This window comes from Lactuca virosa, chromosome 5 (assembly GCF_052849685.1).
Source record: "Lactuca virosa cultivar CGN04683 chromosome 5, Lactuca_virosa_CGN04683_v6, whole genome shotgun sequence".
In the NCBI taxonomy this organism is placed as follows: Eukaryota; Viridiplantae; Streptophyta; class Magnoliopsida; order Asterales; family Asteraceae; genus Lactuca; species Lactuca virosa.
The window spans coordinates 263,914,950-263,926,498 of record NC_136430.1 but is presented as its reverse complement, the minus strand read 5'-3'; the positions used below and the strand labels follow the sequence as shown (position 1 = coordinate 263,926,498).

General features: G+C 31.3%; 1 protein-coding gene and 1 pseudogene across 3 annotated transcripts; both read left to right on the top strand.

Moving 5' to 3' along the window:
- Positions 1–7,185: 7,185 nt before the first annotated feature.
- Positions 7,186–9,195, top strand: LOC145114986 (pentatricopeptide repeat-containing protein At5g06540 pseudogene; annotated as a pseudogene). 2 transcript variants are annotated; one of them, XR_013711366.1, is made up of 2 exons: positions 7,186–7,501; positions 7,643–9,195. The product of XR_013711366.1 is annotated as a pentatricopeptide repeat-containing protein At5g06540 pseudogene, transcript variant X2 (transcript). The 2 variants fall into 2 exon arrangements; XR_013711365.1 differs by having other exon boundaries at positions 7,186–9,195.
- Positions 9,196–9,676: 481 nt separating this feature from the next.
- Positions 9,677–11,239, top strand: LOC145114987 (ribulose bisphosphate carboxylase small subunit, chloroplastic-like). The gene is made up of 3 exons (XM_079051118.1): positions 9,677–10,037; positions 10,114–10,245; positions 10,859–11,239. The coding sequence occupies exons 1-3, from the start codon at positions 9,885–9,887 to the stop codon at positions 11,087–11,089; spliced, it is 516 nt and encodes a 171-aa protein (XP_078907244.1). The 5' UTR covers positions 9,677–9,884; the 3' UTR covers positions 11,090–11,239.
- The last annotated feature ends 310 nt before the right edge of the window (positions 11,240–11,549 follow it).

Here is an 11,549-nt window from a genome sequence, read left to right as displayed (position 1 = left end):
TTATTGACATAAATAAGGGATGCAAGGTGTTGGGGTAAAAACATCATCTAGGGGAAGAAATCGATTAGGCAATAGAGTTTAAATTCGTAAAAGAAAATTAAATATATATACATTTATTTTGAGGGCTAAAAGCAATAAATAGCAATAGAGTTTTATTTATTTGTTTAATATAGAAATAGACACATGTGATCATAGGTAAACAATGAAAGTACATTGCCATTTCATGCATTTAACCAAATCAAGGGTAAATGCAAGATATAGCAATGTACTTACATTTGTTTGTCTAATATATCATTACACTTTCCTTTCTAGATTTTATTTTTTTAGAATTTTCTTTTAATCTTTTTTTCTTATTAAACCATTATACTTTCAATTTACAATACTTAAATATGAAAACAAAACCAAAAACGTAAATTATATTAAATTAAAAATAGCTTAGAAATAAAATGAAAGTAAGATGCTCTAATTAGATAAACTAATGAAACTAATGAAAGTACATTGTTATTTCTCACATTTTGCCCATTCAATTAAATTATATATCACAAAATTTTTAAAGCCTATAAATCATTGTTTCATTTAATCTCCTGCATGAAAACACCAAAAAAAATTAATAGATGATAAAAAAAAACGTGAACAAAAACGTTATACCTGATAGATTCATAATAGCATTAGACAATGCCAAAGCTGAGTGATGACATCAACAGTCAACATGGATAATAGGACAAAACTTGAAGACTGTCAAGAAAAAAACAAAAACAAAGAGTAGTTGACTGTATACAGAAATCAGTTCTTTCAACCCTAGATCATGGAAGGATGACGAGACAACCTTGTCAAAATATTGCAGATAACTAATAACAGATAAATCATAGTTATTAAAAATATTGTAAAACAAAAGCACCTAAAATTTGTATCAGGTACCAATGAAACCTGATCGAGTAGAGAAATAGAAAAAATAAAGAAACCTGATTTTTTAACATGTTGATTGAGAATTTTACCATCATCTCTTCATCAACATCGAAGTTCATCTTATTTATCTTCAAAATGAATACCCAACAATCAATTATTATTCATTGTTTATATAAGTGTGCTATCTATATAGTTGATGATGAATTACATGAATTACATCATAACTCACCAAAAGCTGGAGGTCCATCTATGAATTTACATCCATGGAATGTTTGTGTTTGTGTTTATGTTTGTGAAGATCCATTATCCTTGTAAAATACCTATAAATAGAATTAATTATCATTCAATATAACATAAAGTTTTGAGTGTTTTAGCAGCTTAATCAAGTGAAACTCTGTTGTACTCCTAACACTAACTGAACTCACAGGAAAATGACCTTATTGCCCCTGTCAACACTAACTCTCCTTAAGCCACAAATGAGAGGATACATGTTACTTATTCCTTAACCCTAACATTACATACAAGTGTAACACTAGCATTGATTTATTTATTATAGAAAGGGAAACCAAATACAAATACAAAAAAAAAAATCACTGCTATAATCGTAAAGATTTCAATTTATAATGTCCTAATGAGGAAAAAGAATGAGAAAGTACGATGCTATAAGTCTATCTCAATATACTTCGGGACACAAAAATAAAGATCAAAATGTATACAGGAACAACTTATAATATACATGATACATGCTTGTTTTCACTATGGTAAATCTAGAGAAAAGTTCATACCTTTACCAAATTCCTCTTTGTAATGTTAAGATAATGAGATGAACGTGAAGGAGAAAACACATAAACCTAGATAACAAAAAACTGGTGTAAATTTAAGAAGATTCCAAAAACCAGAATTTGATTTTGTACATGAAGATATGGATAGCTATAAACATAACAACATACATTTGAAGTATCAAAACAGATCCTACAAAAATACCCTTTCCAAACTCCCCCTCTGTTAGCACTTTGTGATGAATAGTACCAGAAACTGCACCTGTAGGATCCTAAAGCTTAAACCAAAAAAATAAGTAACTAAAATTGAACTTAACATACTTACATAATCATAATATGACATATTAAGATCCTTAATTTAAGTGTTACTATGAGATCACCTAGCTCATTTGAAGTACAAGACTTGATAACAGCAACAACCTGTTATATACCAAATAACAAATGAATGAGTGGATGACATTTTGAGCTTACAATCAAACCATAGTTACTACATGTTATTCAAGTATTCAAGGGTGAATTGAGTAAAACATAAAGATCAAAATCAAAGAGGGGTATCTAAAATTGCAACAGGTTACAGAAGAAGATCGATCAATCTGTCAAGCGCCTAAAAATTGGTAATGGTTTTCTTCACTAATCAAGATATTATAGCTCATGAACAGTTAACCTAGTTTATTAAACATCCAGTCAGTTTCACATAATTTGTTGTCGAAACCCTAATTGTTATAACCCATTCCATGAAGTCTTCAAGGATTTCTCTAGCTCTCTTTCTATAACACCCCAAAAGCATCATGGTTGTAGAAATTGTGAGAAAAAAGTAAATATTAATATGATAAATCGACCTAACCTATAATGAAACCTGATGCATCCTTTTATCTTTTGATTTGGATGTTTGGATGAAGCAAAAGTATCATATTGTTATAACCTATTCCAAGAAGTCTTCAATAGAGCATGCACATTGTGTACCAGATAGAATCAATTAAAGGAGGGCATGAAAAAATAAGCTTGATACCAACCTCAACAATTAGTGACCCTAACCCTGTTTTGGACTCCAGGGGCAAAATCGTCTTTTATGCTTATTAGTATTATTAATTTGTTTTGACAATTACCTACATGTGGGACAGAAGTAGTGAATTTAGTATTTTCTTTGTTTATTTGAATATGTGTTGTATTAGAGTGTTTTCTTTGAAAAGCTAAGGGCATATCACCATTCCAATACATTATCTTTCTTATATTTAGATGGGGTTAATATACTCACAGGTGATGCTACATAACACACATAGTTTAGTGAATACAAATAAACCATCAATAAACGAAAAACTTAAGACTAAAAATAGGAATCATACCTTTTTATAATTTTCTTTAAAAATCAGTAAACACCATTAAAAGTGGCATCCACCTTACCAGATTCTGGTTACTGCTCTACAACATAGAACAAACTTCTGAACTAATTGAAATTTAATAAATTCCTACTTACCAATTACTTTTTTCTTGAAAACCTGTCATGCTTGGATGCCATATCTACCAGCATAAGTAGCAGCTGCAACTACAAGTCCTATCATCAATAGAGTATCCTAGTGGAGGAAGATTTAGTGTTAGCATTGGGGCTTTTTTTTATCAACATAACCCTAATTTTCCTTGAGAAAGGTAGATCTTTCTATGATTGTTAAACATTTTTCATCCATGGAACCATAACAAAATTTCTTTTTAAGACCTTAAATCCTAGAATCACATAATAATTTTTGTAATATAAGTTGAAATCCAACCTACGTTCCTAGGGAAGAAAGGGCTATATCCAATCTCTGTTACGAGAATAGAAAATTTAAACTATCGACATCAACAAATTTTACCCACATGAATCTTTAATCTCAACAAAGCCAAAAATTAAATTTAATCACTACAACACATAGGAATATGGATAAATTAGGTATCGCAGAAATTAGTAAAGAAGATGACTAACGGATATCTCAGAGCGCGAACGAATCAAAACTTAAAGTAGGTTTGCACAGAGAATTTTCTCCCAAGCAATTGAAGTAATTAATGAAACGATTAAAGAAATTACTTTCACAACATACTCTTATATAGGCTAACCACGTGGAAGAGAAGTTCAGAAGGAGAGTCGGCGGTTTCTAGGTGGATGAAGAGAGCAGAGAGCAGTTGATGTACAACGAAATTGAATATGCAATGAAGTACAAATCAAAGGAATCAATTAAAGAAACGCATTGAAACATTGAAAAATTAAGCAGAAGTCAATAATATTACCTTAGGTGAACAAATTTCAGATGAATTGGAATCCATAACATCAAATGAAGCAATTCTTTTTACCAACTGAAATATAGAAACATCAAACATCGAACTATCAATATATAGGCCGATTTGTACGACTTGATTGTAGCAGTTAGCGAATAAGAAGCATGGAAGCAATTGTGGGGAGAAGAAGGAGGAGGGTCGTCGAAACCGATTGTTGGAACTGCACACAACCGTAAATATTGAGTTTAAGCGGTTGAGATTAAAACTTTCATGAGTTTCAACGGTTGTGATATGGACGACGGTTTTCCACTGACTGTCGTCCACAGTATTAATAATTTAAATTGTCTTATACAACTTATATTTTCTATCTCAGTATACAGGTTCATGTTCAATCACTTATATCAAGTTTATGTAAACTCAATTTTGGTCACTTATATCTAGTTTAACTGTTTTTTCCATCTGCTAGTAGGGATGGGCTTTTTAACCAAAAAATTCAACCATAAACGAAACTAAACTGGAACCGGAACTAGTTAATGATATTCGGTCCGGTTCCCTCGGTCTATAATTTTTTATTTTCAATCTTTCAGTTTCGGTCCGATTCAGGCTGGTTCCAGTTCCGAACACCTTCTTAGATAGAAAATTTCCTAGTAGAACCAGGCTGAACCGGAACCGGTTGGAAGGTTAGTGGTATTATGTCCGGTTCTCGGTTTCGTGTTTACTCCTTAATTGATTTTCGGTTCTTTCGGCTCCAGATCGGTTTACATCCTCGTCTGACAGTGATGGCAATGTTGCTACACAAACCCATCAATTCTCATTCTTTCATCGATAGATCAAGAACATCAATGACATCAAAAACATCAAGACAATATTTAACCATAATAAACACATTTTTCCATTACTTAAGGTGAGGAAGTTTCTACAAAAGAGTGTACAAAATTGCTTGCTTTCATTCAGGTCTTTGTCAACATCATTATCAAGTTTTATATACCTTAATAATGATTAAAAGTATTCAAGTTATAACCCTAATACAAGAGCTAAAGTTAAATACCAAGCATCCCACCCCTACCATTGTACTGTATTCTTCTAGACATCCATGACCACAAGGGTCGACACAACTGTACACAAACTAATTAAGACAAAAACATATGTTCTAAGCTTTGATTTTCTTCTTGACAACGTGAAGCTCAACTTGAAGCTCCAAATATTTGGATCCTAATATGATGTAATCGGGACCCATTCCATCCTTTAGTTTATGAATCTCGATCTACGTCTCAATGATTTTATCCTCACGGTTGCATAGTGGTAAATTTAAATCATCAATAAGCATGTTGTTGAGCACCCATTTTAAGAAAAAAATATGAAAGAATGCTCCATGTGAATGTCAAATCTAGGGTTATAGAGTAGTAAATTTGTTCTAGAATGGAAGAAAGGTTTTGTTTATTGAACCATTTTAGGGTTTCATTTATACTAGGGACCATAACCCAAAACTTGGTGACCAAGGTTTATATTGTCAGCTTGTAACTATGCCATAAGGAGTCCATAATGGCAACAACAAGCCCACCTCATTTTATTTCAGTTACATGTGGTACCCAAAAATACATGTAAATATCAAGTTCATGTCCTATTAGGACGAAAATAAATAAATAAATAAATAAATAAGAGATCTTTTAAAACACAAAATAATAGGTTATAATAGCCAAACAACATTGACCCCTTTAGTATAGGAAATCTACAATAAAGTCCCTACATTTTCACCTCATATTCGATTAAGTCCTTATATATATTTTTTTCTAATTAAGTTCCGAATACCGGAAATTGTATTCAATTAAGTCTTGAATACCGGGAATTTTATTCACTTTGACCCTTTTTACCTGGTCAACAGGTCAACCACTTTCAAAATTTATACTTTTGGCCCGGATTTTAAATTTTATTACAAATTTGATCCAAAATTTACACATTTGGCCCAGATATCAAAATTTTCTTACGAATTCATCATAAATTTAGTATTTTTACATATATTTTTTTAAAATTTTAGTTTAGAATATGTTTTTTTTTTACTTTATAAAATCATATTTATACAAAAAAGTATTTTCACATAAAAAAACTTCTTTTCTCTATATAAAAACTTTTTTTTTAAAGATTTTGGTTAAAAAAAGATTATTATATGTGAAAAATATGTTAAAATATTAAGAAAAAACATAAGCAAGAACACGTTAATATAAAAATATTCTTAGAAATATATTTTTATTTTTGTAAATATCTTGGTTTTTAATTTGAAAAATATGTTTTTTAGTTTTTAAACAAAATTTTGTAGGCATAACCACTTCAACATTTTTTTTAATATAAACCAATAAATTGTAACACTCATTTTCACTTATAAAAGTTAATAAATATAAACATTTGTTTATAAAAATGAAAGTGAATGTATTCTTTTTTGGCTAAAATTGTCAACATGAAAGTTGTAGTATTCGTCAAGACGAACACGTCGATATAAAGAACATTGAAAATGGAGTTTGTACGAAGAGGTTATGATTTTCATAAGTTTTGACAAAAATAATAACAAATATAATGATTTTAATAAAGGAAATATAAAAATATATTTCCTAGATATTTACTAAAATAAAAATATATTTCTAAGAATATTTTTATATCGACGTGTTCTTTCTTATGTTTTTTCTTAATATTTTAACATATTTTTTACATATAATAATTTCTTTTTAACAAATAATCTATTAAAAAAGGTTTTAATATAGAGAAAAGGTTTTTTATGTAAAAATATTTTTTTTTATAAATATTTTTTTAAAGCAAAAGAAAAAAACATATTCTAAACTAAATTTTGAAAAAAAAATATATGTAAAAATACTAAATTTAGGATGAATTCGTAAGAATTTTTTGAAAACTATGCCAAAAATGTAAATTTTGGATCAAATTTATAATAAATTTTTAAATTTGGGCCAAAAGTGAAAATCTTGAAAATGGTTGGCTTGTTGACCAAGTAAAAATGGTCAACGTGAATAAATTTCCGGTATTCGGGACTTAATTGAATACAATTCCCGGTATTCTTGACTTAATGAGAAAAAATATATAGAGAGAATTAATCGAACATGAGCTCAAAATGTAGAGACTTTATTGTATATTTTAGATTATAAATGCAAAACATTATCATATAAAATTTAAAATATAAAATTTAAAATACAATTAAAAAAACATTGTCATGCTAAACATTTTTATAATCTCGCATCGCTTCAGAAGGAATGTTGCGGATGGGTGATTTGCATCATTGTTCAACCATCTCCCTTCTCTCTTCCAACATCTCCCTTCTGATTCTTCTCTCCCGTTTTTTTCTTTTTGAATTTTGACCTAGCATACCAATTAACAAGAACTAGAAGCAGCTGGAAGTTAGCACTCCACATCCACCGCCCACAGTCATCGGAAACTTAGCACAGCTGCACAACGCCGCTGCAGCACTGACAGAAGCTTGACGGACTGAGTCCTGACGTTGCTCACGCTCACCACCGGCTGACCGACACCATCTGCCGCCGCACACGACCCACCATCGTCTCCGGAAAGTTTGTAACTTTATTCCCCTGATTTTGTGTTCATTTTTCAGAAATGGGTTTCATATTTTGAAATCTGATGTTGATTATGGTCCATAATCCTTATAACTTGGGAAAGTTGATCAAAGGGCTTATAGTTATATGAATGAACAGGGCCATTGTCAAAACAATCTCAAATCCCCAATATCTTCGCCTGCTTCAAAAATGTTCAACCATGGATCAACTCAAACAAATCCACGCCCAAACAATCACCATCGGACTTGCTCGATTTACTTACATAACCAGCAAGCTCTTAGCTTTCTCCGCGATGTCCGACATCGATTATGCTCACACAATTTTGAACCAAACAAACACGCCCACCATCTTCGATTACAACTCTTTGATATTGGGTTACTCCAAAACCTCAAAACAAGAAATGGGTATTCTACTCTACACTCAAATGCGCAACAATCGCATCGAACCAAATGCTCGTACTTTTCCTGTTTTGATCAAAACATGTGATTGTATATCTTCGTTGCTTCAAGTGCATGGACATGTCGTCAAACTTGGAAATGTTTTCGATGTTTATGTGACTAGCTCGCTTATTTATATGTATTCGAATCTCAAAGCTGTTGAATTAGCTATACAGGTGTTCGAAGAAAGCTCGTATAAGAACGTGGTTTGTTGTACGAGTTTGATAACTGGGTGTTTCAATAATGGTCTTGTTGATGAGGCATGTAAGGTGTTCGACGAAATGCCTGAAAGAAACGATGTATCATATAGTGCAATGATTTCTGGGCTTGTGAGAAACGAACTTTTCAACAAAGCATTCGAATTGTTCCTCCATTTGAAACAGAGTGGTTTAGTGAAGCCCAATAGGCCTCTTTTACTAACCATCCTCACTGCATGTGGTAAAATCGGAGCCCTAGATAAAGGCAAAAACATCCACCATCAATTACTTGAAGAATCTTTTACTTTTGACCTCGAGATTGATACTGCACTTCTAGATTTCTATGCTAAATGTGGTGATATAGAGAAAGCTGAAGACATATTCATCAAAATGCGTTACAAAGATGTTGCTACATGGAGTTCCATGATCATGGGGTTAGCCACAAATGGGAGAAATGAATCAGCAATCAAGCTTTTTGAAGAGATGACACATAAAGGACCTGTTCCTACTGACATTACATTCATTGCTGTTCTTGTTGCTTGTAATCACAAATCTTTAGTGACACAAGCATGGTGTTTAATTGGAAAAATGTTCAAAGTTTTTGGCATTCAACCAGGAATCGAGCATTATGGATGCATGGTTGATATATTCGCTAGATCTGGACAACTGAAAGGAGCTGAAATACTTATAAATTTGATGCCAATGGAGCCTGATGAAGCTATTTGGGGATCTTTTCTACATGGGTGTTTAACACATAGTGAAATATGTTTAGGAGAAAGAGCTGGAAAACGGTTGATTGAACTTGATCCTAGTCATAGTGGAAGATATGTTGGTCTTGCTAATATGTATGCGGATATTGGAAGGTGGGAAAATGTGATTAGATTGAGGAATATGATGGTGGAGAGAAAAGTCGATAATACCCCTAGTTGGAGTTTTATCGAGGTCGATGGTGTTGTTCACAAGTTTTTTGTTCATGATCAATTTCACCCTCGAGTAAATGATCTTTGTGAAATCCTACAAATACTTAATAAGTTATCAATGAATCAGTAATGAGTAATGGGCTACTGTGTACCTGATTGACATTGACATGATGTTAGCTGTGTGTCGGTTAGATCAGAGGTTGTTGGTGTAGGAACCTAGATTTACACAATATGAAATGACAATGTGAAAATTAAGAACAGTAGATGAATCGATCTCAGATAAACAAGGAATCAGTGAAATATTTATGTATAGATACAATGAAGAAACCTCACATAAACAAGATGAACTTTTACTTTCTCTGTATATCATAAAAACGAAAATTGAAGTGGAAAATGAGGCTCTTTTAAGAAAACCTAAACTATTTATAGTCTTAGGGTTTAAAATCTGAAAAACTCTAAAACAGTATGTCAAAATAAAAAATTCATCTGTCAAACATTTCAATATCCAACAACCGGAAAAATAACTTTTTTGTAGAAACCAACGTCATTCATTGGCTGATCCCTGATTCTTTTTTTGCCACGTGTACAACTAAATCAGAAAGAAGTAAAAAAAAAAAAAAAAAAAAAAAAGATGACATGGTGATGAATCTTATGCTTAAATGCCTAACAAAGCCCTCCATGAACATTGGAGTCTTCACCTTGTGTGATAAATCATACGTAACAATTCATTGTTTTATATGACCATTTCACTTTCTTTACAGAATTAAAACTATTAAATGCATGTTTGCTATCACTTCTATTCTCAATTTGTAAAATAATCTTTAAAATGTTTGTAGCATCCTTAACACCACAAATTACTGGAACCATTTACATGGGTTTGAATTTGAACCCAAATGGATCAAAGCTTTTCCAGACAACAAATTCGGTTCCATGGATCAAGAAAACAGTTTCAAATGGTTCTAGGGTTCATTGCATGAAGGTATTATTTATAATAACTTGTAAAATCTTTGGAGTTTTTGATTTAGATATTGAATTGAATGATTGAATGTGTATAGGTTTGGAATCCAATCGATAACAAGAAGTTTGAAACTCTTTCGTATCTTCCACCTCTTACAGATGACTCCATTGCAAAGGAGATTGATTACATGATGAAGAAGGGATGGATACCCTGTCTCGAGTTTGATTCGGTGAGGTCAATTAACTAAGGGCATTTTGCTAAAATGGATTCCAGTGGGAATGGAATTTAGGATTCCATTCCTAGTGTGTTTGGTTGCCAAATTGACGGAATTCAGTTCTGTTTTACTTTTTTTTAAACACCAAATTACACAAGTTACGTATATATTGAAATTAATAAAAATAAAAAATCAGGTTATATACGGTTACAACATCCAAAATGAATTTAAATACAAGCAAAATTTTAAAAAACTATTTAATTTTTATAATTGAATTTCATTATATTTCTTGTTAACTAAACACATGACAAATTATGATACCTTTCATATTCCAAATATCCAATCAGTTTGACGTATTTCATTCTTTCTAAAAACATTTCAAGAACCAAACACCACATTACCGTTTAATAACATGTGAATTTAAGACAATGTGTGACAGCTCAGGGTTGTTGATAAAATAACTTTTTTTTTTTTACAGAAACATGATTCAAGTTTAAGATTTTTAAATTAATTTCAGCAATAAACAAACAACGAAACTAATGTTTTCAATTTGTGGGTCAACATATTTTTCGGGTAATCTTAATATAATCTAAAAATTAGGGTTTTTTTATTCAATTTGTGTATTTAGGTGGGATATGTATTTCGAGAGAACAGCCGAATTCCGAATTACTATGATGGAAGATATTGGACAATGTGGAAGCTGCCCATGTTTGGTTGCACAGATGCATCACAAGTTTTGACTGAAATACAAGAATGCAAGAAAGCGTACCCAAATGCATATATAAGGTGTTTGGCCTTTGATAATGTGAAGCAAGCTCAATGTATGTCTTTTGTTATTCAAAAACCTTCGGCCCCATGAAAATGTCTTTGATTTTAACTTGTGGATTTTTTTTTTTTTTGGGAATTGTTGGTCAAAGATTCTCTAAAGTTTGTTGGGTGTTTATTTTATGATGTTTTGAAATAATTTAATTGAGTTGTTTGGAAGACATGATGTTTTTTTTTTACCTATAGGTGAATTTATTTTAATCATTGGAAGTGATGTATAGCTTTTTGTCCAAGTTCCTTTGGTATATTTGTTAGTAAACTAAGAAACTATTGTCTTCATCCAATTTTGTTTTCTTATGTGTGTAAAATGGTTAATTTTCGAAAATAACAATGTAATTGAGTTATGTTATCAATATGGCACCTATATTATTGTCCAATGTCCATAAGATTTTGTTTTGTTTCATTTCATATTAGATTGAGATTACTATTTTACATCTTAGTTATGTTTTAATCAACTTTTATTAAATTAAACTTTTATTAATAAATCCTGCCGC